Raw genomic sequence first — 26,008 nt, 5'->3', positions numbered from 1 at the left:
AGAGTTGGCAAATGCATCGGTCGCATTATGGATGTCCTGTTGGGCATTAAAGATATCCGTTAACTCGCTCATATTCATGATTTTTAATTCATTTCGTTTTGATTTACGACAATTCAAAAGTACACAAACCTAAGTTAGCTAAACGGCAATGGAAAGTTCACTAATGCGGCAATGGAATCAGGCTATAAGAGCCTATAATAATAGCCTGATTCCATTGCCGCATTAAAACGCATTTAGCCAATTGCGCATTTATTTACACAGGGAATCCCATATGGCTAAATGCCGCATTTAAATTAAATGCGATTTTTAAATGCGATTAAAAACCATTCGCCCCGAACGTTTTTAGAAAAAATACCGGAAAATACGGATGTTTAACGATATTTTGTTCGTGCCACCACTAAAACAGCTGTTTTCTATAAGCAAGGTTGGCGCAATTTTTGATATCTTTTGAATATAAAATCTATTTTGTATAAAAATGACTGAAACCTAGAGCGCACGCTGCAAATTCTGCTCGCAGTACCACAATGAATTACTGCTGGATCTATGGCATAGAATAACTCCCACATATACAGGGATCCTTGCCCTTTTTAGAAACTGTGGTGGTCTCCATTGCGAACCCGTCATAACAACGCAATCAGCTTCTCTTCCTTGTCGTCCAAGTTGGCAAATGGCTCGGTCGCAGTATGGATGTCCTGCTGAGCATTACAGAGTTTAGTAAACTCACTCATGTTCATTCATTATACCCTTGCAGAGGGTATTATAATTTCAGTCAGAAGTTTGCAACGCAGTGAAGGAGACGTTTCCGACCCTATAAAGTGTTTGTACTGTTTTTTAATTTTTTGTTTAGTTCTTCGACATATAGCAATGGTTAAATAATTCAGAATTATGGTTTAAATTTAATCAAAATCGGACGACTATAGCATATAGCTCCCATAGGAACAATCGGAAAAATAATTGAAAAAAAATTATAACTTTGCTGTTTTTTAATTTTTTGTTTTGTTCTTCGACATAAAGCAATGGTTAAATATTTCAGAATTATGGTTAAAATTTCATCAAAATCGGACGACTATAGCATATAGCTCCCATAGGAACAATCGGAAAAATAATTGAAAAAAAATTATAACTTTGCTGTTTTTTAATTTTTTGTTTAGTTCTTCGACATATAGTAATGGTTAGATATTTCAGAATTATGGTTAAAATTTCATCAAAATCGGACGACTATAGCATATAGCTCCCATAGGAACAATCGGAAAAATAATTGAAAAAAATTATAACTTTGCTGTTTTTTAATTTTTTTTTTAGTTCTTCGACATATAGCAATGGTTAAATATTTCAGAATTATGGTTTAAGTTTCATCAAAATCGGATGACTATATCATATAGCTCCCATACAAATAATAAAAATATATAAAAGAACAATCAAATAATTAAGCTGCAAATCGTCATAGCTTCAATGTTTTTAAACATATACGCAAGTAAATCATAATTTTAATGTTTTCAAAAATATTTAATTCTTGCGATAGCTGCAAGGGTATATGAACTTCGGCTTGCCGAAGTTTGCTTTCTTTCTTGTTTTAATTAATTTCTTTTGGATTTGCCAATTAAAGGCGATTATTTCAAAAGTAAACAAGCCCAGATCAGCTGTTCGTGCCACTCACATGTCGGAGTAGCATTAACTAAATGCTAATGCACCAATGGAATCAGGCACATTTAAAAAGTCCACTAATGCGGCAATGGAATCAGGCTATAAGGCGTTTTAAATAAATGCGACTACAAACCATTCGCTCCGGAGGTTTTAGAAAAAATTCTGAAAAAAGTATAGTTATCGATAATGCCATAGTGCCACCACTAAAACAGCTGGTTTTGCTATGAAAGAATGGCGCAATTTTTGATTTCTTTTGAATATAAAACTTTTATGAACTGTTGTTTTTTTTTCTTGCGTATTGAACGCAATCTCTATGCGAAATACACATAAGTACTTTGAACGTAGGCAGAAAATTAAATAGGCTTTAAAATTAATCGATAGTTTAATATTCAATTGAATACTTTTGTATTCTTGTTCCCTTTTTATTTGGGCCATTTTTTTAAAAACATATTTTGTAAAAAATATTTTCGTTCTAAAGTTTAAAGTTTCTGGTTTATAAAAATAATTTGCAATGGCAATTAACGTTTATTTTCTAAATAGCTTGAAAAAAATGCTGTATTCTTTGAAAAGTAACTCTATTCTTGAACACACAGGTGGATCCCAACGAAGCAAAACGTGCGCCGGATGATCATGAACCCAAACTGGATAGCGTAGACTTCTGGCACAAGCTTATAGCTTTGATCGTGTCAGTGATAGATGAAGATAAAAACAGCTATGGCACAGTCTTAAACCAATTTCCTCAGGAACTAAATATTGGCCAGGTAAAGTTGCCACTTGAGTGTAATATATTTGTAAAACTTGTTTAATTAAATACATGTGTGCAGCTATCAGCATCCTCAATGTGGCATCTTTTTGCTGTGGACATGAAGTATGCACTTGAAGAGCACGAGCAGCATCGTCTCTGCAAGTCATCGGCTTATATGAATCTTCACTTTCGAGTTAAATGGCTATATAGTAACTACGTCAAAGAGGTGCCTCCCTACAAAGGAGCAGTTCCCGATTATCCTGCATGGTTTGAGCCTTTTGTGATGCAATGGCTAAATGAGAATGACGACGTATCACTGGAATATCTTCACGGCGCATTTAAGCGAGACAAAAAAGACGGGGTAAGAATTATTAGGAAACAAGAGACTTCTTCGAGTTAAAACAATGTAAACTTGTGCAGGTCTCTAGTGGTTATTTTAAACAACCATTTTAACCAATTTTAAATGCCTTTACTATTTTCCTTGCGTTGTAGTTTCAAAAGAGCAGCGAACACGCGCTTTTTTCAAATTCGGTTGTCGACGTTTTTACGCAATTGACGCAATGTTTCGATGTTGTTAGCAAACTCGAGTGTCCTGATCCAGAAATTTGGAAACGTTACATGAGGCGTTTTGCTAAAACAATCGTAAAAGTGTTAATAGCTTATGCGGATATTGTAAAAGTAGAATTTCCAGATCACATGAAGGATGAAAGAATTGTGAGTAGACAAATGTGCCAAGTGCTTTTATAATAACACTAGCATTTTTTTTAACGCACCAATTTCTTCCACTTTTGTGCCATTAGGCTTGCATACTTATGAACAACATTCAACAACTGAGAGTGCAGTTGGAAAGAATGTTTGAGTCTATGGGAGGGGATAAGCTAGAGGAGGACGCAGCCAACATTTTGAAGGAACTTCAGCAGAATTTAAATTCAGCACTGGACGATTTGGCATCACAATTCGCCATCAGGTGGGCTTAAATCAACCTTTTGAATGAATAAATAATTAAATACCTGATTACCTTTAGCTTGGAGCCGCGAATAACTCAGTCTGTGAGAGAACTTGGTGATATGCTACTTTCTATCAAAGGAGGTAGTGGGACTCTGGCAGCTGGGAACCTAGCCGCTCAAAGGAACACGGTTGCCGTCGAGGCCGATGAAGTTTTGAGGCCGCTAATGGATTTGCTCGACGGCTCTTTAACTCTATATGCCCAATCGTGTGAAAAGACCGTACTAAAGAGGTTACTGAAGGAGCTATGGAAAATTGTGATGCGAATATTAGAAAAAACTATTGTTCTACCACCAATGACTGATAAAACCGTTCGTATACCGATTTTTAATGATGATGATAATATAATGACATTTAATTGTACTCTTTTAAATAGATGATGTTTAAGCACCTTACTGACAATGCAAAAAACTTAGCATCCAATGCAAAAATTGAAGACATGGGACGACTGTTTAAGTCACATATGGCAGGGAAGCAGGATGTTAAAAGTGCGCTTAGCGGTGTAATGGACATATCGAAGGAAGTCGAAAAGAACTTGTCACCCAAACAGTGTGCCGTGCTTGACGTTGCCTTAGATACAATAAAACAATATTTCCACGCCGGTGGCAATGGACTGAAAAAGACGTTTCTGGAAAAATCGTCCGAACTGCAAAGTTTACGTTACGCACTCAGTTTATATACGCAAATGACAGACACACTAATCAAAACATTTATATCTAGTCAAGTTCATGAGGGTAAGTACAATTTTATGTGCTCAAACTGTTGGACTTTATTGAACGCGTGGTTGTTAATCATTTTAAAACACCAGACGGGTGAAAATCCGCATATGCGCTGGATGTTTCTGTCAGGTTACTAGCTCAACTATACTTAAAGCTCTCGCAATCGTTTTCTATCATGCGTGAATAGATCAGGAGAGAAAGCCCAGAGCATCGGACTATTTTATATAATTTTTTGGAAGATACATTTTAAACTGTTTTTTTATTTAATTGGATTTTTTATAAACATTTAAATTCATTATGGACCAAAGACAAAAAGCCGAAGTAGCTATGGCTGCTATTTCCCGCTATGGCTTTGGTTTGTATTTTTAAGCTTACAGTTTGTAAATTAATATAATCCAATATAAGAACTAAAGAAGAAAAATTCTCTGTTCGCTTTTGTTAATTTATCCAAGTTGCACCAAAAAACTCTAGAAACTTTTATAAAATCTGAGCAAAGTTGCCGTTTTTGTTGCTTAATAACTTTCGAAGACATTAATTCAGGTAAAACTTTTTAATGACATATTAATTGTCGTTAATTTAGCTATTTTTACCGATTTCTCGTTAAATAAGCTAGTTTTTCGAGGTAATCACGAAGTTTTTGTTTTATATTTTTTTGAGCACTATTAGCTTGTTAATAAAAAATAGAAAAAAAAAACGTTGTGATTATCTGCTGAATAATGTGAAGAATTTGCAAAAGGATCGGTTTAGTAGATTTTGAGTTCTGATGCTCTTCAACTTCAAAAAATACGTTTTAGGGAAAATTGATTTTTAGTTTAGTAGCACGGTCGGTCGTTTGAAACGCTGTTACTCTGTTAGTTTTTAATCGGATTGACTTTAAACTTGTACAGAACATTCTAAACTTATTGTTGATTTAGAAAAAAAAAAAAGTTTAAACCCCCCTCAATGTTTGTGCTTCTTACTTTATTCCTTTTTTCTTGATGCAGTTGATCCTGAAAACGCCGAGGAAAGTGTCGGCGAGATTTCCGTGCAAATAGACTTGTTCTCTCATCCAGGCACCGGTGAACACAAAGTAAACGTAAAAGGTAAGTCACAATAAGTATTCGTAACATACATTTATAACGCGTTTTATGTAACGCTTTTTTTCCACCTTCAGTTGTTGCTGCTAATGATCTTAAATGGCAAATACCGTCCGGTATGTTTAGACCATTTGTTGACATCAATTTAATCGGACCACACCTACAAGAAAAGAAAAGGAAATTCGCTACTAAGTCAAAGTCAAACAATTGGTCACCCAAATACAACGAGTCTTTCAGCTTGTAAGTCCTTGTTAAACATAAAAACTTGAATCGGATGATATTTTCAAAATGTGTCTTATTAGCACTATTGGAAATGAGGAGCAGCTAGACTTTTTTGAGTTGCACATTTGCGTTAAGGACTATTGTTTTGCCCGTGATGATCGACTCGTAGGCGTAGCTGTAATCCCACTAAAAGATATCTCAGAAAAGGTTCGGAATGCTCTTAAAAGTAAAATATATTACAAACATATAATTTATGTTATAACTGACAGGGTTCTGTCGCATGCTGGTTACCCTTAATGAGACGTATTGAAATGGACGAAACGGGCTGGACCATTTTAAGGATTTTATCACAACGTAACAATGATGAAGTAGCCAAGGAATTTGTCAAGCTGAAATCGGAAATACGACAGGAGCCAACGATGGGCACATAAATCTACAAATTCACCTATTACATAATATTACTTTGACAAAATAGCTTTTTATGTTTTCCGGTGTTCTGTATTACCAGTATTCCCATATAGCAAAATCATACAAAAAATATGCAATATAAATATAAATATATATCTAAACACTATGTATGTTCATTGACGTAAACATGTATATCATAACTCCACCACGTTCACAGAAATGACTTACATCAAGCCTCGAAATTTATATTGTCATATCCAATATTGAAAAGAGCACTTAGAAAGATAACCAAATAATTACACAATTTCTAACTTCTGTCTATACACAATTATGTTTAACTGATCAGCTGTAATACATCCGCATACATTCGTGCATTTGTACATAATGCAGGCAAGACGCTTATATAATTTTTTATATTTATTTACTAAATCCATATTCATCTGTAAATTTAAAAATCACTACATGCACATTCCTATTTCTGTAAATAAGTACCTGTATAAATATTAATTGGTAATTCTCAAACATATTTGTTAAAGATACTTCACATAAGTACACAATAAGTCCATGTGAATCCTTATTTTTTTCTATTGCAATAAAAGATATATAAAATTACAAATCAATCAACAAAATAAATATACATTTTTCAAAGAAATATTGATTTTGAACTTTAAGATGTCCCCCAAGAGAACGTAAAGACATTACTCATTCCGTCAAGATCTGGGAAAATATAAAAGCTAGTCCAGCCAGGTAAATTGTGCCAATTTCAAAAATGTGCACCACCCCCATATTTTAGGTGCTTTTTTTGGGTTTTTGTAGATTTGAGAAATACAAAAATTCCTAAAGCGTCCTTTTGTTGTAACTTGGCCAAAATTATAGGTAGAGACATAAGAGTGGCTGTTTTTGACAACTAGCAATCTATACTACCCATCTAAAATCGGTTTTGAGCCTTTTATTTGGTTAAGGTCACAGACCAGTTTTTTCGCAGTATACATATATTTCTGTAATTCGAAAAATTAATCTCTAAAATTATTCAAATTTAGCGCGGTCCCGATTTAGGTTTATTGTACCGTGTATCGTACAGCTACAACATCAATGAATAAACCATAAGAAAAATGTTTAACTTGCGAGTGTCAAATGTTTATTTAGTTTGCGTATGTATCCATTTTTTGGGAGGAAAATTGAATTTTGTGTTCTCTTCTTCATTTTAAGTCTGTTTATTTTTAGTAGGCCGATAAGCAGTTTTTGCCTTTGTGAATTGTCGTTCCAAAATCTTCCCAGTTAGTCTGCCGTTAAAATTTGTCGGACTTTGACGGACTAATTTATGCAATAGTTAGCCGATGTTTCTGCGGTGCAACCCTCTTTCCACGCAGTCCATCCCTGAAAAACCGTTGGGATTTTTAAAAAGAGTGAAACTCCGGTTTCCACAGAGCACATCCACCTTCCGATTTCAGCTGATCTTAACAGCTGCATCTCATCAAAACATAAACAAAGATGGTTGACCTGTTGACTTTGTTTACGTTTTGACGAGCCACAGCTGTTCAAATCAGCTGAAATCGAAAGGTGGAAGGTGGATGTGCTCTGTGGATCGGAGTTTCACTTGTATGTTGTAAATTCCAACCGTTTCCAACGGATGGACTGTGTGGAAAGAGGGCATTAGTTTATTTATGTTGTGGAAGCCATATTGATGTCAAATTCCCGTTTCCCACACGGTCCATCCGTGCAAAAAAGGATGGCAAATGTGAACCACTACCAATAGCAGCTGTGGCTCATCACAATACAAGCAAAGATTATTAGAGTTAATTCTGTGAGACTAAATATAATAGTTTACCAACTATTTTGCCTGTTGCATTTTATTGGCAGTTAAATCCGATAACAAATAATTTTGATCGAAAAATTCGGAACATTGATTTTAACCAACGTCGAAGTTTCCCAAAACCGAAATCGCAAGGAATAATAGTCAAGTTACACTTACGCACATCTGCTATCGATATCGGAATAGACGCAATGAAACACAATAGCCAGTTACACTTCACAGACGTGCTTCATTGCGTATTTTTGTTTTCGGTCGTTAGCGGTGGTACAAACCGAAACTTCTGCAATGCAGCAACCCAAGTGTAGTTAGGCCCCTAGGAAACATTTTTAGAAGAGCAAAAATGTGGCCTGCTGAAATTATCAAATAGCTGTTTCCCTAAACAGTTGTTACACATACTTTTTGAAAATTGCCCTAGCCTTGTTTATCTTAGCTATTGATTGAATTCGAGGAAAATGCCCAATAAAAGTAGAAGGACGGGCTATTTTATATAATAACAAGCTACTGTCTAAACGTCTTTATTTGCATATATTCGATGATTTCTTGGCACCAATGCTGCCTTCCTTATTTTAGTAGAAATGAGCGACTTAACTGAATTTTCAGCAATTCAACAAAATTTTCAGCAGCCTTTTGTTTGCTGAAATGCTGAAATTTCCAAAAGCTCAGTTTGTATGGAACAGCTGACAAACAGCTGACTGATTTTCAGTCATTTTGGGATTAAGATGTTTCGGAAATACCCAAATTGATTATATTAAAGGTTAGGGAGGTATTGACTTCATTCGACCTGTGGGACAATTAGCTTGAAGACCTACAAGGAGCGCGGAAAAACTGTTATATATATGGGGAAGGAGAGCAGGAATAAAAGGATAAGGGAGTGACCACCAACATATCAAACATCAGTTAATAACCCATTAGCTGAGACATTCACTTGGGAATTAAAAAATTGTATGTAGTTTTACGTTGATATCCATTACAATGGCGGAAAAATGCAATTTTGTGTTCTCTTCTTCTTATTTTTAATTTTGCTTATGTCCCAGAGTTGTTTTTGCATCAGCGGCTGCCAGTGTGAATGGGTCGCTTTAACTTTTTGTGTGCAAACGCTATTAAAGGAATTCCCTTAATGTTAAGTAAATAGTAAGCTGACTTTTCGAAAGTTGGGCACACTAGTCGGACATTTATATTGGCATTGGTATTTTACTATAATATCTCGGTGGTACGTGTAAGTATAACATTTTACAAATTAAAACAAGAAGTTTTGTTTCTTTTTCTGTTGAACTGGTTGACCAAAGCGCATAAAAAATGGCTAAAATAAATTAGACCGAACATTAGTACTAACGCCGTTAACAGCCCCCGAATGTTTTCCTACGTTTACTCATACACGCATTAGAATACACGAACAGACTTACATCCATATGTGCGTATGTAGATATATGAGCTGCACTTTGAATATTTATTTTTTTGGTCAGCAAATTTACAAATTTCAAAGCATAAAAATATTCGAATTAGAATATTCGCCTACTCAGCAGTGTGTATGTTTAAAATTATAAATGCGTATGCATGAGTAAATTGCGTTTGTATGTGATATTACAGTTTGATTTTCTAGGTTAGGTTGCTTAGCTGTCTTACATTTTAGTTCCTTTATTTTTACTGCGTTCGGTAATAATTTGTAGCGTCCTCTTGTTGGTAACAGCCCATTTACGGGAATTCTAAATTTAATTTAACCCCCTAGACCGATAGCGTAAAATTATGCGCGTTAAGTTTTATTTTGTTTAGCTTACAGAATTAATCGTAAAAATTATACGGAGCGGAGCGTTTTTGCAATTATAATTTAATTAGAAAAAAAAACCGTTTACGTTTGTTTGCTTGGCGTTGTTGTGATATGCAAGTCAAGCTGTTTAAAATAATACATTCTTTCTGTGAACCTAGCGTCATCATTAATATATCGAACCAGAGGCTACTGAAAATGACAGATTCAATGAAATTTGGTCCGGAATGGTTGCGCAACATGTCAGCTGAGCCCGCAGGCTCTCCCAGTGCTTACAACATCGGTACCGGAGGACCAAACAGCTCAATTGCAGCGCACAACCTCGGCAACAACACAGCATCTGCCTCGCGTAATCTGTTTCCAGAATACCGGTATGGACGTGAGGAAATGCTGTCGTTGTTTGACCGGAACTGTTTGCTACCGCAGATCCTACCTTCGTTTAAGAAACTTTTCGTGGAGAAGGTTCAGTACCCACTTGCCCTTACACCAAGCTCCGAGGAGGAAAACAACCAAAACCCTCTTGGAAATAGCGTAAGTAGCTGGATTTGGCTTACTGATGGGGAACTGATGTTTCTCTACTTTGCAACAGTCGCGTCCTGCCTGGTTGCAGCGCTCATCCGGTGGATTTAGTACTGCTTCCCGGGGCACAGGACGTGGTGGGACAGTCGAACGAGGCCGAATGCGCGGTAAATCCGTCTATCACCCTATATATCAACGTCCAAGTGGTCTCTACGATGAGGGCTTATCAGTTATATCTATCAAGGCAAGCGGAAAGGTTCAAGGGAAAATTGGTGTGTTGCTAGCTAATAACTTTCTTCACCCAGGCCGAACGTACTTGGAATGACCGGAACGGAACTGGGGATTCAGCAATTGCTAACACTTCTACTACTGGTGCAGGTGCCTTGGATTGGAACGGCACTCCAAGTTCAAGTCCTCGGAAAGACTTTTCGAGTCATCACCGCAACATGGAGAATTGGAGACGAACCAGGAACGAAGACGGATCTGGAGATGGTCCAGTTGCCAGCGGCCCAGACATTGCTGGTTGGCGAAGTGGCGGCGGCGGAGGAAATACCACTGGTTTCGGTACAAACAGTCATCGCTGGGGTTAGTTATTACAACACTTTATTATTATTTTAGTACACAACAAAACAAACAATGCAATGCAAGAGATATCCCCGGCCATAGGTTAGATTAGGTATCAGGTATCAAATTTGGCATACAATTTATCAAAGGGATTCCTTAAATCAGAAGTTAAAATGAGAAACTTACTTAAAGAGCCGACCCAGAACAGAAGATACATACTAACAGTCGCAAAGTGATCAAATTGGTTTACCAAAAAAATTTAAATATAGTAAAAAAAGGTATAACCTTAAACTTAGAGCTAAAATGTTACGATTTTAATGTTATTCAAATCTGACAACAATGTGTAGATGCCACAGGAATATACAAATTATAAAGTATATTAGTGATCTAGAATCAGCAGACTCGATCTAGCCATGTCCGTCTGTCCGTCCTTCACTCTGTTTCTCTCAAACTAGTCTCCCAGTTTTAAAGCTGTCTAGACGAAAATTTTCTAAAATTCAGCTTTCTATTGCTGGAAGTACATAAGCCGGAATGGGCGGATCGGACGACTTTATCATACAGTTCCTACAGCAAAGAAAGCAAACTTCGGCAAGCCGAAGTTTATATATCCTTTCTGCTGTTACCAAAATTTTTTAAATATCTAAATTTCGATTTATAAAAACATTGAAGCTAAGACGATTATTTGCTCAATTTTTCAATCGTTCCTACGGCAGCTATATGAACATAGCTAGATCGACTCTCCTAGTGATGTTGAGGATATATAGTTTACAGGTCGGAAAGTCTCCTTCACTGCGTTGCAAACTTCTCACAGAATTTATAATGTCCTCTGCAAGGGTATACTAATTTAATCTTCGGAATTTTTCAATTTATACGAATATTCTTCGAGATAAAATAATGTTTCACTGTTTCAGAACTGCGGTTTAGGTGAGGTTAGGTTAGATATGATCTGACACAATTAGACCTACTGCGTAAATCCTATTATCCTATGTTCTATTGCAACTCAGGTAGCAGCGCCTATCTCTTATGTACTTTAATATTTTAGGCTTATATTTGCTAGTTGGGAAGGGAAAACTGTCTAATTGGACAGGTCATCCATGCAGCTTTTGTCGAAATCATTTTGGGGTGCGCCTAGTCTGCTTGCCTGCGTGCAACAGTGTCCTGTTAGGACACGCATTATCGTCCCGCACTCGGTACGGCTAAGCCTTAGTAGTTCAGACGTGGTTTTCTCCTTTGTGGTGGGTAATTTTTATCGTATAAGTTGCCAGGTAGTTTGTCAGGGTGGCCAGTCTTTTGTGTTGATTATTTATGTTTAGTTTGCAGGCGTGCATGTAATGTCCCGGTTTCTGGGGACCACTTTAGGTTGATACTGAACTGCATAGCCACCTCATGCGACAGATTTTATGTTGCTTAAGAGTTGGTGCTGGTCGCGTAGATCGACCTTATGACCGCTCGACTATCACTGTAAATGTTCCCTTATCGGATATACTTTCGCCTGGAAGACGCTACTGTGATTGCTTCTGTTGGTTTCGACAGCACCTCCTCCCAGTCCACTCTACTTGGGTAGAGGGCTTCAAAGGGGGTGTGGTTGTGTCAAGCAGGATTGCTCAGATCCATTCTAATTGGGACTAATTTATCTTGGTGGAGTATCGTTTGGGGTGCCATTCGCCGAACTTTGCTTAGGTGTGCAGTGGTTCTCTGCAGTAGATACAGTTTTGGCTTTTCTTTTTGCCTTCTTATAGGAGGCTCGTTGCAGTTTATGCTGTTTCCATTTCGTGTATTAATTTCCAGCCATTGCCATGAAAGTTGTTGACTGCATTGAGGAGCTTTTGTTTCCCCTTTTGTTTATTTTTAAGGCATCCTGTCCAAAGTAAGTTCTAAGCTCCGTTTTGCTTCCTCTGAGGTCGTCGTCGACTTCGTCCTCCGGTTTTATCGCCTGCATCCATCTGCTTAGTGAGTCCGTAGAGTAGAGCTCGAAAATCATCGAATTTGGCTAGCATCGATGTTTCCGATGCTTTGACAAAAAACATCGATCTACTTTGGTTCATTTCGGTGGATCACACATAAAAACTTAATATACGAAATCGCTAAGAAAAATAATTTTGTTTGAGATCAGAGAACGTCTGCGGTCAGACTCCAGATGTCCTGCTTTGTTTAACTTTCGTTCTGAATCGCTAGTTGTTGCAGGCACACACACGTATTTCATCGTGAGTATCGATGTTGAGATCGTTGTTGAAATCGTCATCGTCAAGGCTCTACGGCGTAGAGTAACCCTACTCCGGCCCTTTACCAGGTGCCTCTATATCTCCGGCGTAAACCTGCTCGGCTGGGTGTGCCGACAGGATTTTTTTTAAAGAAACCCTTATAAATCGCGCTGAAACCGAATTTCTGTTTCCCGCGAGCAGCCACTATTGTGGACTCATTGTTCAGCACGATAATCGCCTGGTACCCTTTATGGGATCGGAGTGCATAGGTACTGGCGGCCGACAGTTTGCCACCAGACATCCCTAGTTTGGGATTGGCCCGAACTGGTGCCATATTGCAGTCTACAATGGCGCCTCAGCTAGGTGACCTCAGAGAAATCACAGTAGTTATCGGACAACGATATCATATAGCTGCCATAGGAACGATCGAGAAATGTAACATGGTTATTTTTATACAAAAGAAATAAAATCGAAATGTGGCAGTTTCATTGGATGTTTAATTGATGAGTGCAGCTATTAGCAAGGGCATATAAACTTCGGCTTATCTCCAAATAAATTTAACTAATTTTCGAAAAAATGTACGATTAAACGGAACATTATGGAATGTTATGTTCCAATTAGTTTGATCATGTATATATAGAATATCTCTTAACAGTATGTTACATGGGGTAAGTAAAAATTGGTCGGCAGTTTGTAACGCAGTAAAGGAAACATTTCCACACCAAAAATATATAAAAATGAGTTTCGAAAAATGTAATTTTTTAAAAAACCAAATACCTCACATGAAATTTTCGTGTTTTACATTGTTAAAGCTCGGTGCAACGTAACAATTCGTTGTTATAAAGTCTTTAAAAAATCATTAAAGTCAAATATTTGAGACTTTGACCACGACTTCCCTATAACATGGACGTGAAAAAATTTGTTCTGTTTCGGATAAGTACTCTGCAGTTAAAAACCTTTCAGAATCACTAGCACTTGGTTTTGGGCCAAAAAAGTTCAGATTTTTCGAAATGTGTAAGCAAATAACTTCGAGATTTAAGTAATACAAATGACGTTTTTGCGACAGTAGAAAGAAAATATATATTTATATTTATTATTCTAAAACGTAAATAGGTAAGCAAGATAGAAAAAGGTTAAAATGTTTTAAAATATGATTTTAGGCTAAATAACGTAGAAATTTGTTTTTAATAAATTAAAAAACTGCTAGAAAACACTAAACATTAAACAGCATTTCTTAAAAAACCCGCATGAAATTAATTATTATTTGCTTATTTATTTTTAGGAAGGTCTACAAGTTGGCGCGATGAAGACGCCAACGTTGAGAGTCAAGCCAGCTTGCAGCGTTCAATTTCAACGGTTGGGACTGTAGGCCCAGAGCGTGAGCGGACTGGAAGCAGTAAGGGATCTGGAATGGGAGCGGGAGAGCCAGGAGGAGGCACATCCAACGCCTCTGCACGTTTGTGCAGCTCAAAGCCCTCACAACTGTGGAATGTCAATAGTAATGCAGTCGGGGGAAATGCCGAGGACAATCTTCCAGAATGGGCCATGGAAAACCCATCGGAGTTGGGTGGCAGCTTCGATGCAAGTGGGGCCTTTCACGGGGACACCGATCTGCAAAACAAAAAAAGTTCGCATAATGCCTTGAAGCCAGAAAGCTCAAGCTCTGAGCACGATGTGACAAAATCGGAAAGCAAGGACGTAACTGATAGGGATGTTGTGGACGATAGCACCTCTGAAGTCCCATTCACAAAGGATGCGAACATAGCAGCACAGGAGGCCAACAACAGCCGTTTGTCTCCAACAAACTTACCAACGACAAAAGTTGAAGTGATCCACGGGGACATTTCAGATCGAATCAAAGAAGTCGCCGATGAAGTGGAAAAACTAATAATGGAAGATGATAATCCAAGCGCAGCGAATCAAAGCCAACATCAGAATGATAGCGACCGGTTTGCAGCCTCTCTGCCAGGCCTAGCAGACATTGAGTTAAGCATGAAACCCAATCCTGTGTGTGTGACTACAGTTCGCCAGCAAGCACCTCCCACCATGCCAATCCAAATGGCTAACACGCTTTCGGAAGCAGCTCATCCAGCCCATCAGCACCCGGCGGTGCCGTTCTCAGATCATGTGACTATGCAGCACCACAATTTGCACCACCAGTCGCACTTTTCAATGCTTCCAACGCCACACATGATCAACCCAAATCTCAATGAACTGTGGTTCTACCGGGATCCTCAGGCCAACGTACAGGGGCCATTCAGTGCCATAGAGATGACTGAGTGGTATCGTGCTGGCTACTTCAATGAGAACCTGTTTGTGCGCCGATTCTCCGATAATAGGTTTAGACCGCTGGGCGAGCTTATAAAGTTCTGCCATGGGAACATGCCATTCACGCACAGCCACTTGCTTCCTTCACCAATTGAGCTGGAGAACCTTCCTGTTGGTCCGCTGGTGCCCCCCGCTCTTCCAGCGGCCCTTCCGCTTACACCACGCAAGCCATCTCCAATCGCTCTGTCTCTGTCTGTTGTTGAACAGCAGTTGCAACAACAAAGGGACGAGCAGCTCAAGGCAAACGTCACGGCTGCTGCGGAATCTCTAAGCGCCGCCATAAAGGGAAACCTCGGAGGGAACAGCAGAGGCTCTACATCGCACTTGCTTGCAATGCGATTCGAGATGCTGCAAGACCAGTACTTGCAGCACCAGGAGTACCAGATACTGGCCGAGCTATCGAAGAATGAGTGCTTTCAGCGGCTTTCGGCGGTGGAAAGAGAGGCGGTTGTGCGGCGCAAAGTTCAAATGCTCGTTCTTCCTGAGTATTTGAGCAGCCTAAATGCACTTAGAAATTCGCTGTCCGTGCTGAACCCTGTGGCCGGAAGCCAGTTGTATAGTGAGGTGGTCGAACAAGCCAAAAAGGATCAGCCGCACATGTTTGCAACCAGCAACGAACAGCCGCGTTCAGTGGGCAACCTGTTAGACGCCAATAACTTCGTTCTAAACGCCCAAATTATGCATCAGCAAGCACAGCCTGTGGTGGCCCCTTTGGCCACCTCTGCTGATTGTGTCATGCACAGCGGCTCTGCAGCCGACCATAACAAACTCGATGAGCTGCCCAGAAACGACTTGGACCTGTTGAATGAATACAATTTACGAATGCTGCTGCGGGGCCAGCCCACAGTTGGCCAGCAGCAACAGCCTTCACTGCAACAGCCTTCTGGCAACGAGAATCTTTCCGGAGGGGGTTTTATGACCGAAAATCAGTTGCTGGCAGGACAGAACTTAATGATTCCGATGTGGCTGCCGGCCAACAAGCACCAGCAGCCCGACCAACAGTGGCCTGGAATACCCAACACGAAGGCAACGTTGTGGGAAGTGGCCAATCTAAACGAAGAACAAAACGAAGAGCAGCCACTTTTAGTGCAAAAGTTACCTGAAACCTGCTTTGCGGATCCATTGCATTCTGTGCAAACATCACCACTGTCCCAAGTTCAGCCAGAAGACATTTCAAAGCCAGCCCCCTCGGCCGATTTAGATCGTGCTGCTGACAATCTAAAGGATTCTAATAATCAAAAGCTAGCTACACCTTTTGTTTCCATGTCAGAAGAACAGTATCAGAACAAGGAACAACATCCAAACCAGCAGCAGGCGAAGCAGACTAACAAACAGCAGTTGAATGTGAGGCAGAATCCGCCGCAGGCGTCCGCAGCAAAGCAAACAACTGAGGACGATCGCAAGCGGGAGCAGACCGAAGAAAAAAGACGGCAGAAGGAGGAGCGCAAGCGGCAGCAACTAGAAGAAGAGAAACGCCGTGCCATGTTGGAATCCGAGGAAAGGGCCCGCCAAATGCAGGAGGAAAAGGAAAGGCAACAGCAAATTCAAGCCCAGCGCCGAAAGGCACTATTGGGCAATGCTCAGTCTTCAGCGCAAAGTGGCATGACAGGTAGGTTTCCATAGGTCTAATGTGCTAATGACACATTAAACTAAATTAAATATTCCTTATTTCTTGTAACAGTATTTTAAAACTGGAAATGAAGCCAACTTCGGCACGCCGAAGTTTCTATACATATACCCTTTGCACCTATTTCAAAAACTAAATACTCGTATTTAACAACTGATTTAACGTCCGATTTTAACAAAATCAATAATTAAAAACGAAATTGAGAAACAGCAAAGTTACAAACTATTTTTTTAATTCTCCGATTGTTTCCATGGAGCCTACAGTGGTGGAAAAAATAATAGAAACGAGCTGATAGCGTTCTTACTAGAAAATATAATATTCTTTTATACATATTTTGGCATATCTTTTTGGATACAGAACAAAAAGGTCTATTCAATTTTTTTATTAACAAAACAAAATTAAATAACTAAATAAATTAAATAATAGAAACGTTATACTAATGTCTTAATAACAGTATGTTTTCATTTGTTTGAACTGTGTTAGTGTTTTTTTTTTTTTAATTTTGTGATTTTCAGGTTGCAGGAGCACTCTGATCAAGAATATACATATATACTTTATATGTTCTGAGATGTCACTGCGTAGCAAACTTCTAACTGAAGTTATAAATTCTGGCTTCTAAATTAAGCTGTCAGTATACGGTGAATTGCTCAAAAGATCATTAATCAGGATCATTAGCCAAGTCGATCTAGCCATGTCCGTCTGCTGACCGTCTAGATCCAAATTTCTTTTGGAATCTGCAGTTGACTGTATTTTTTATTTCTGTTAAAGAAATATCACAATTATATTTTATTAAATTTCTTTAAAATATAAAATCAAAACTGCTGCGAACTGTAAGACAGATATTTATTCTCCAATTTAAAAAAAAGCATGGCAACCTATAACTTGGAATTAAAAATGTATGTACTGAATAAGTGTACTCAATAAATGTTGTTGAGCTTTAGGTTACAAGTTGCCATAACTTCTTTTACAAATACAAGTAGAAAACCGGCGTTTTCCACTGGGTGGCGCCACCTGTGGAAATCGGTGAGGGAATTCCGATCAGAAGCATCACATGGCAAGCTTAGGTATCGGTCAACAACTCCACATCATCTCGCTCGTCTATTCTCATTGTCCATTTTTTTGTTGGTGCGCGAAGATGTCGATATTTGAACCGAATAAGCGTCATTTGCGGGAGATTTTGCTTTTCGCGTTTCATTTGAAAAAATCTGCTGCTGAAGCGCGTCGAATGATTGTAGCAACATATAGTGAGTCGTGTATCAGTAAAGGAAAGAGCCGAGAATGGTTCGCGAAATTCAAAAATGACGTGGAAGACAAGGATCGGTCGGGTCCCGTGAAAAAGTTTGAAGATGTAGCTTTGAAGACTCTGTTGGATGAAGATTCTTGTCAGACACAACAAGAATCCATCACAGGAGCTCTCTATTTTGAATAATCAGTATGTAGCTATTTTTACGCAATAAAGCCTCAAACTATGAAAAAAAAACGGCGGTTTTCTACTTGTACACCTAATAGATTTAAGACAAATATACTAGATAATAACCAAAAATGGCTGGGAAAACAAATTAAATATCCGTATGAGCACAATTTAAAGTTTGCAGATTTCAAGATTAAAACCCGTTTAAATGTGAAAAATCTGAGATTTCGCCTACAACCGCATATTGCAAAGCCATGGTAATTGGTTCAAGCCGCCGAATTTGGTTTTGTAATACGGTGGTGTTTTGAGAGGGTGTTTCTGCTAAAAACAATTAGCTAATTCCAGTTATATGGGTAAGAGTTTCAAGTTTCTTGTTGAAAATTGCCCTCTCTTTTAACTCAGAAGTTCATAACCTCAGACTCCACAGCGATAGCATTTTTCTTTTTGGGCCCCCTTATCGAACAAACATGTTTTCAGGCTACTTAAAAAAAATAATAAATGTATAAAATTATTTATTTTTGGGTTTTTTTTTTAGGAAATTCCGCTCCTGCCCACGTCAATAAGAATGACGCCGTCAAGGCGGCCGAACCGCAAGCAGCTTCACGCTTACCTGCTGCGTCCGTGGCGCCGTGGTCTCTTCAGTCACCGAATTCCAAAAGCACCGCGCCTGGACTGGCTGAGATACAGAAGGCAGAGCGGCGGGAGCGACGCGCGGACCAGCAGCGCCATCAAGAGCTACTGGATAAGCAGTCGCGTGCCAACGCTGCGGCAGCGGCTGAAGCCAATGATGCTCTGCTAAAATGGCAGGCGGCACCAGCGTCGACTCCCGTGATGAGCCTGGCCGAGATTCAGGCAGAAGAGACCAAGCGATTGACCAACGAGCTCTTGGATCAGCAGCGTCGACGCGAGCTGGAGCAACACCAGCATGCTCCGCTGCAGTCAGCCGCTGTTGGGGCGAGTGGAACCTCCAACATCTGGGGCAGCGCCAATAAGGCGTGGAGCGGGGCGAGCGGGGCTCCCTTACTTCCGTTGAGGTCGAGCACTGGAGCTGGTCTGTGGGACGAACCAAGTGCCTCAGGTTCTAGTCAGAATCAGAGTCTGTTTGGCACTGGAACGACTGGTGGCGGTTCCGTCACTGCGGCAGCAGTCCTGGCGGGAGCACTGAGTTCGGCCAGCAAAGCCAATCTGCATGATCAAAAACAGTCAGCGGCATTTGCGTCGCCTCGGAATTTACGCAAAAGTCAGACATTGCCGGCCATCCACAACACAGGAAAAGCCACTAAGACAGCACAAGGACAACAACAGCAGGAGAAACCGAAGTCGGATCAGATCCGTGCGGGCTCGAAAGTGGCAGCTACTTCAACTGATGACAAGGACAAGGAGAGAAAGTCCAAGGCGCAGCAAGGCCCCTCCGAACATGCCACTAGTAAGGTTAACGAGTACGAGAACGAGTTCACCAGCTGGTGCATGAAGAGCCTCGACAATATGTCCGCAAAAGTTGATGGTAAATATCTGTAAGCTTGATTGTAGGCTCCTTCCCAACTATTGTTGTGTTGTTGTGTTTTGTTTTTAGTGCCAACATTCGTAGCATTCTTGCAAGACTTGGAGGCACCATACGAAGTGAAGGACTATGTGCGAATATATCTTGGTATGTAGTTGTCTTTATAATTTAACTATCAATAAATTAAAAAAATGTTTTGATTATTTTTTTTTTTTGTCTTGTGGTCAGGACGACCGGGTTGTGTTCTTTGGTAAAACTTAGTACAAAATGGCAATCATTAAAAACAGGAGCAGTTGAATTTGGAGTTTTTAGATTTAAATTTAGTCCATGTGTAATTTGGAAATGCTATGTTCGCAATTCGGCCAGAAATTTGGTCAAAAGCAATCTATTTATTCCGTTTCGCAGGTGACATTTTCTGGCAGATTGGCATTACTTAGCTGTTTATGAATCTAGCTAATCGAGCAAAATACCCAGGTGAATCTCTCCGCGTGAGTTCTATACAGAATTCGTATGGAGTTCAAAATATACCACCATTAAATCATTTCGCTTATGTATAGGCAGTGCTGCCAACTTAAAAAAGAAAAAAAAGTTGGAAAACGTTTAAAAAAAATTAAAAAAAAGTATTGAAAGTAAAAAAAAACCAAAAAAAAAAAAAGATTATGTTTAAACAAAGCTTATACTACTTCGGCATTTCGGAAAAAGCTGAAAAATACAAACATTTTTTTTAAAACCCAGATTTTCCGCTTCCCACAATTTAAAGCCAAACCAGATTTGACGGGAAAAAAGCGGTCGGCGAAATTCATGTGATTGGTATTGAATTCCTTAGTGAGCGAGTGATCCTTACTTATGCAAGTCGAAGTTTATATACCCTTGCAGCTATTCCAAAACAACAATATTGCGATTTTTATGCTTATTTGTCATAAAAGCTGCTATATAATATCTTTGTCCGATTTTAATAAAATTAGAACCTTAATTCTGAAAGAAACAACAATTAATTTATATTTTTATTTTAAAAAAGGGATGTTAAAATTTGTTTCATATATTTTCATGATTGTTCCCATGGTAGCTTAATGATATAGTCGTCCGGCACGGCTCGATTTAACTAATACTAGAAGCTTTAAGACTGATAGGCTAGTTTGCGTAGTCCTTCTGACCTTCTAACTGAAATTATAATTCCATTTGTAAGGATATAAAAATTAACGAGAAAAAAACAGTCTGGCTCCCAAAAGAACATTAAATTTTTCATAACTTTGTTCTTTTTAAGATATTTGCTTACATCACGCTTTTCTTATAGCCTGAAATGTTGAGCTATTTTTAGCGATTTCCCCCTAAATAAGCTTTTTTTTTTTAAAATTATAGAACAAACTTTTTAGTAACAAACAGCCCAACACAGGAAAAATTATTCCAGGATTTTAAAACACGTCCTTGAAATTTTTGTTAAACCTACAGATTTGAGATATAAAAATCCGTCAACACGTATGTTCAACAAAATTATAATTGTGCTTAAAAATTAGTATTTTACTAAACCGGGTCCAAGACGGAATAGAAAATAAATTTAGTTTTTCACTTTCACCGCCCGTTTCCCTAAAACAAATCATTTTCCTTAAGTCTGGATATGCAATCCCTTTAGTTTTGGTGTATTATAGCCGGATTTAGCCTAATGCGCATTTACTTACACAAGGAGTTTAAAATAAATGCAATAAATAATTGCAATGAAAAATTTTTTGGAAAAAATACCGGAAAATACCGATTTTTAACGATATTTAATTAGTGCGACCACAATAACAGCTGCGTTTGGGTTGCAAGGATGTGAATTTTTGTTTCTTTTCAATATGAGGTCTATTTTGCGTAAAAATGACTGAAAACAATTGCAAGCGCAGCAAACCCTTCTCGCAGGTCAACAATGCCTTACTGCTGCATCTCTGGCAGGAAAAAACTGCCACATATACGGGGATCCTTTTTTTTTTAGAAACTGTGGTGGTCTACTTTGCAAACCTGTCAAAAAACACCATTAGCTCCCTTTCCATGTCGTCCAAGTTGGCAACATCAAAGCAGATTGTTAATGCTGCGGCTATATATAGTAGTCTCCAATGCACACGCTCTTCGTCACTACATGTAATGCCGTCCATAGTGATACAAAATTACTGATTTTGATATAGTTTAAAAGAAAGAATAAGATATGAAGAAATAAGTGCGAAATAAATTAAGTTGCTAGGACCGCTACAAATCGAAAATATATAGCTATATTCATATGTTTTTTTTAATTTGTTGTTTTTTTTTTCGAAACTTTACAAAATTATAACTAAGAAATATATTGTTTACTTGATTATTTTTAGGCAAATCAAAAATGTGAAATATTGTATTTTTGAAATCTGTAGGGCTCGTAAAAAATATGACCCATATGCTCAAAAACATTGAAACTATTATGATTTTCAGGTCAGTGTATTATGTCGTTTTCCGATTTAAATAAAAAATCGTAATTCTGAATTATTAATTATGATTATGTCCCAAAGTGAGCAGGAGTTTTCGACAAAGAAAATTTGTTGTGGGGCCATATATACGTGAGTAGATTCGTAAGAAAGGTAAATCGTTTCGACACATCCAGTAAAAATGATGTCATTTGGTTTTCTGGAATAGTCTCTTCTTGATTTGTTACTTTTGAAAAATTCAGGACTATTTTTAAATATTTTATAAAGACAAGTGGCTAACACGTACCGTAAATACAATTTAACAAGAGTGTGAATATAAATATTATTTTAATTGGCTTTAAAGCTATCGTTATCTTAGGAAATGTTGCGTCTCGAATTTAAACTCGTGCAAATATGCCACATTTGTTGTTTGCTAAACACACGCGTCACCGAATGGCGTGGCAGGGGTGGAAACACATAAAGAGACATTGTTGCAGCCCTGTTGCTCAGTGTATCCTATAGCCCATTTAGACAGGCGGCTTTTCTTTTTTTTTACTTCCATAAGAGGTGCATGTGCTAGAAGGAAACACAAAAAAAGTCGCTTTAACTAGCTTTAGTTGTTGCGAATAGCAGACTGTTAATTTAAAAACTGCGTCTTTCAGGTAAATGCCTTTGAATGTTGTTAAATCAGTGATGTTCACACAAATACAATGACATGTTAACTTGCATTTGTGTGCGTTAAAGTGAAGACGCTTGCCGAAGCCACACGACCTTTTACATTGTCGGCAGAGAGCCGGCAGAAAAACACTCACATTTATGGGGAAATCCAGCAGAATTTAATGGATCGGCCTATCAACTATCACAAAGGCCTACATCAATGGATTAATCATAAGCAGAGGAAAAACTTTCCACTTGCGAATGTCAAAAGTGCAATTAGTTTTGCGTTAATATCCATTTTTTGGCGGGAAAAGTGAACTTTGTTTTCTATTTTTCTTTTAAGATTTGTTTACTTCTAGTAGGCCGATAAGCTGTTTTTGCCTGTGTAAATGGGTCGCCTCAACTTTTTCGCTACAACTTTTAAGCGGCTGTGTGCAGACGATATTAAGAAATCATTAGTGTTGCATGAGTCAGCAGTTTTCCAACCTTCTGTCACAGTCATTTTCTTATGTTTAGGTGATTTATCATTGTCTGTCTCATTGTTTTAATGTTTTGAAAGATATGGACCGCAAGGTTTCGAAATATTTTAGGAGTATGTTTCATATCATAACTGACACTTCGATAAGATTTGAAAAGTTAGAAGGCTAAGCGCTTACTGTATACAAAAAAACAAATTCAACGAAACTAAATGAAAAGAAAATTGTCATTACAAAATCGTTTACGAATTACGAATGCATTATTTTCCCTCCAGTAATCAGGAGAGTATGGATTACATTGTAAATCAAGGCGTATACAATCTGCATTTCTAGTAATGGGAAAAACGTGCAAGAGCAACCGAATCGCCTTCGGGTCCGATTAAAATTGAATGTGGGCATTTCCAAAAAAATGTCCACTACGATGAAAAAATTAAAAGTTAAACTAATGCTTTTCATTTTTATAATGATAAAAAAATATTTAAATTTTAACATGATAATTAGTTAACAGCATATGTTGTTTTTGTTGTGAAATATTTTGTCATTATTGGCAGAGTTAAGTTTGTCGCGATCTCCATCTTAAGTTAGTCAGATTTTTGCTTCCTTTTTACGCATATGACTAAAAATTATAAGAAAGAAACACCCCGACGTTATTTAGAATAATATTAAACCGATCCCTCCGAGCGTCAGAAGTACCTTGAAAAAATGAGAAGTCCCGCTAATCTTAACATAAATTTTTTGATTAATAAAAAGCGTTTCTTAATAATGTAAATGTTCATAACTATATACACTTGTAAAAAAAATTGTTTCTTTTGAACAAAATTTGATGACTAAATGTTTGTCTTAAGACAAACAAAGTGAAAATTCTGTCGCGTTCGCGATGTCGTGTTACAATTCAATCATTTATAAACGTACAATTCTTTTGTTTTTTTTTTTTAATTAAAATTTGCTGAATAAATGTTTGTCTTAAAATACGTGAGAATTTTTAAAACATTTTAATTTAACAATCTATCGACGGTTAAGATGAGGTAAAATAGCAGGGACTTAAAAACATTTTATCTGAACTGATGAACAGACAAGAAAAAACAAAATCGGCTGGTTCAATAGCCTCGATAGCCTAAACAAATCGTATTTCGCCCCACAAATGGAGTATTCTAACCCAGAGTAATCTTTCAGGTGAAGGAAAAGAGTCCTTGGATTTCGCCAAGCAGTTTTTGGAACGCCGCAGTAAATACAAGAGTTTGCAGCGTGCCCAAAATGCACACAACGACGACATGTGCAAGCCAGCTCCCGCCATAACACCATCGGCGAACGACTATGCTGACAGCAAGGTGGGTCTCGTACAACCAACTCTCATAGCGTACTAATTTTGTGTTTCCCAAGAACAAGCAGAAGAAAGTGAAGAAGAACAAGATGACTAGAATGGACGCCCGCATTCTTGGGTTTTCGGTTACGGCCGCCGAGGGTCGCATAAATGTTGGCGTTCGTGATTATGTCGAAGGACCATAAACAGCAGAAAGGCCAACGACAACCTCAAATTTTATATAAAATTGCAAACCTTATAAACTACAGAACTAAAGTAAGTGTTAGGTCACAAATGAATGTGCGCTAAACCCTGATATACCTTAACAAATAAATAAATATGTGTATCAATATATATACATATATATAAATATATATAGGTATGTATGTATAGAGATATATATATATACATTAACAGAGTTGTAGATTCATTGTTACCAAATAAATAAGCGTCCGGCGAATTGATGTCGTATGCTTTGTCGGTTAACTTCGCCAGGGTTGTACAACCATCACAGCCTGTGGCAATAACATTGGACAGGGTGAGTGTAGAGGAAGAGAAGTATACATTAGTTGCGGCCCTGCCTCTCAGCTGGTTCTGTTTCCGCCTTCGGCAGGCGCAGGCTTTGTCGCTGCCTTATTATTTGGTCGTTGCTGTGTGAAATTTGTGCACTCTTAAATGTATATATTGCGCAATCAAACAAATTAACGACTTTTGTCTTTTTCCACTTGAACGCAAAATAATACAAAACAGAGTCTTGTTTTGTAAATTTGGTATTGACTGTGTTTGACTTTTCACTTGACTCGCTTTTAGACTTTACAAAAGTTTGATCAATCTACGAATGCTTAATAATTATTAATTTTGTATTTAATTTACATTTGTGATTTTATGTCATTTTGTTTAGGTGCGACAGATAGTGAACCTCTTTTTTTTTCAATTTCACTTGACCTTGGTTGGTACAAACCAAATTTGTGCACTTTTTTAGTCAGAAATTTGCAAGTCAGTGAAAGAGAAATTTTCTACCCTGAAAAGTATATACCTATATTCTTGATCGGCATCAAAATGATGTTCTATATTTAATAAAAAATATCCCTTATTAAAGCTCCATCAGGGGAGGTGGTATTTATTTTATTTTGTCGGCGGAAATTTATTTTGTTTATGTACACATATTTAAGAACACACACTGAATATTTCATATCGTTCCGGTGAATATTTTCAAAGTAACACCCAAATTTAAACAGGCGTTTCAGAGTGCTTGCAATTAGAAGTACAAACTTTACACGCGTTGTACTCAAAATTGGGTTTTTAAAGTCGGTGACCAACATTACTCAAAAACGGCTAAACCGATTAGTTTTAAATCTTAACACGAGCTTCTTAAATATATTATTATTATTTCGATAAATATATTTTTTATAGCAATTTAAAACCGAATTTCCTAAAAAATACATTATTTTGTTTGAAAAACCGCAATTTTGTCAAAAAACTTTGTTTAATTACTAGATTTGACCCTAGGATCAAGTCCAAAAATAAAGTGGTCAACGCAAAACGCATTTTTAGAGAGGAGCTACCGGAGATAAGCATTAAAAAAATAAAACATCTTTCCCAATAATTAGTCTTAAAATACA

General features: G+C 38.0%; 2 protein-coding genes and 1 long non-coding RNA gene across 10 annotated transcripts in view; 2 read left to right on the top strand and 1 right to left on the bottom strand.

Annotated features, from left to right (window-relative positions):
• The window catches only part of LOC108145267, a 51,158-nt gene extending 44,700 nt beyond the window's left edge, over positions 1-6,458 (top strand). For 3 of the 6 annotated variants that reach the window (XM_041708669.1, XM_041708668.1, XM_041708667.1), the window contains 10 exons: positions 2,238-2,405; positions 2,469-2,750; positions 2,882-3,103; positions 3,190-3,356; positions 3,414-3,705; positions 3,771-4,128; positions 5,097-5,195; positions 5,267-5,429; positions 5,492-5,618; positions 5,681-6,456. In XM_041708669.1, coding sequence (XP_041564603.1) covers positions 2,238-2,405; positions 2,469-2,750; positions 2,882-3,103; positions 3,190-3,356; positions 3,414-3,705; positions 3,771-4,128; positions 5,097-5,195; positions 5,267-5,429; positions 5,492-5,618; positions 5,681-5,842 — 2,040 coding nt within the window. In that variant the 3' untranslated portion in view covers positions 5,843-6,456. Of the gene's footprint in view, positions 1-2,237; positions 2,406-2,468; positions 2,751-2,881; positions 3,104-3,189; positions 3,357-3,413; positions 3,706-3,770; positions 4,129-5,096; positions 5,196-5,266; positions 5,430-5,491; positions 5,619-5,680 lie in introns of all 6 variants that reach the window. The other 3 variants (XM_017270543.2, XM_017270541.2, XM_017270544.2) reach the window with 2 other exon arrangements.
• Positions 6,459-6,753: 295 nt separating this feature from the next.
• Positions 6,754-7,691, bottom strand: LOC108145263. The gene is made up of 2 exons (XR_001774389.2): positions 7,648-7,691; positions 6,754-7,196 (listed from the first exon to the last, which is right to left on the bottom strand). It is a non-coding gene; the product is annotated as an uncharacterized LOC108145263 (long non-coding RNA).
• A 1,096-nt stretch (positions 7,692-8,787) lies between these two features.
• On the top strand, positions 8,788-24,738 carry LOC108145273 (GIGYF family protein Gyf). 3 transcript variants are annotated; one of them, XM_017270563.2, is made up of 9 exons: positions 8,788-8,848; positions 9,556-9,925; positions 9,984-10,157; positions 10,219-10,498; positions 13,961-16,615; positions 18,580-19,548; positions 19,618-19,692; positions 24,260-24,414; positions 24,467-24,738. In XM_017270563.2, exons 2-9 carry the CDS (start codon positions 9,593-9,595, stop codon positions 24,590-24,592), a joined length of 4,767 nt encoding a protein of 1,588 aa, XP_017126052.1. In that variant the 5' UTR covers positions 8,788-8,848; positions 9,556-9,592; the 3' UTR covers positions 24,593-24,738. The 3 variants fall into 3 exon arrangements, with proteins under 3 accessions (XP_017126052.1, XP_017126053.1, XP_017126054.1); XM_017270564.2 differs by having other exon boundaries at positions 8,826-8,842; XM_017270565.2 differs by lacking the exon at positions 8,788-8,848 and having other exon boundaries at positions 24,476-24,738.
• Positions 24,739-26,008: the final 1,270 nt, after the last annotated feature.

The sequence above is a fragment of the Drosophila elegans genome, unplaced genomic scaffold (assembly GCF_018152505.1).
Source record: "Drosophila elegans isolate 14027-0461.03 unplaced genomic scaffold, ASM1815250v1 contig_349, whole genome shotgun sequence".
NCBI lineage: Eukaryota > Metazoa > Arthropoda > Insecta > Diptera > Drosophilidae > Drosophila > Drosophila elegans.
This window is presented reverse-complemented; position numbering and strand designations above follow the sequence as displayed.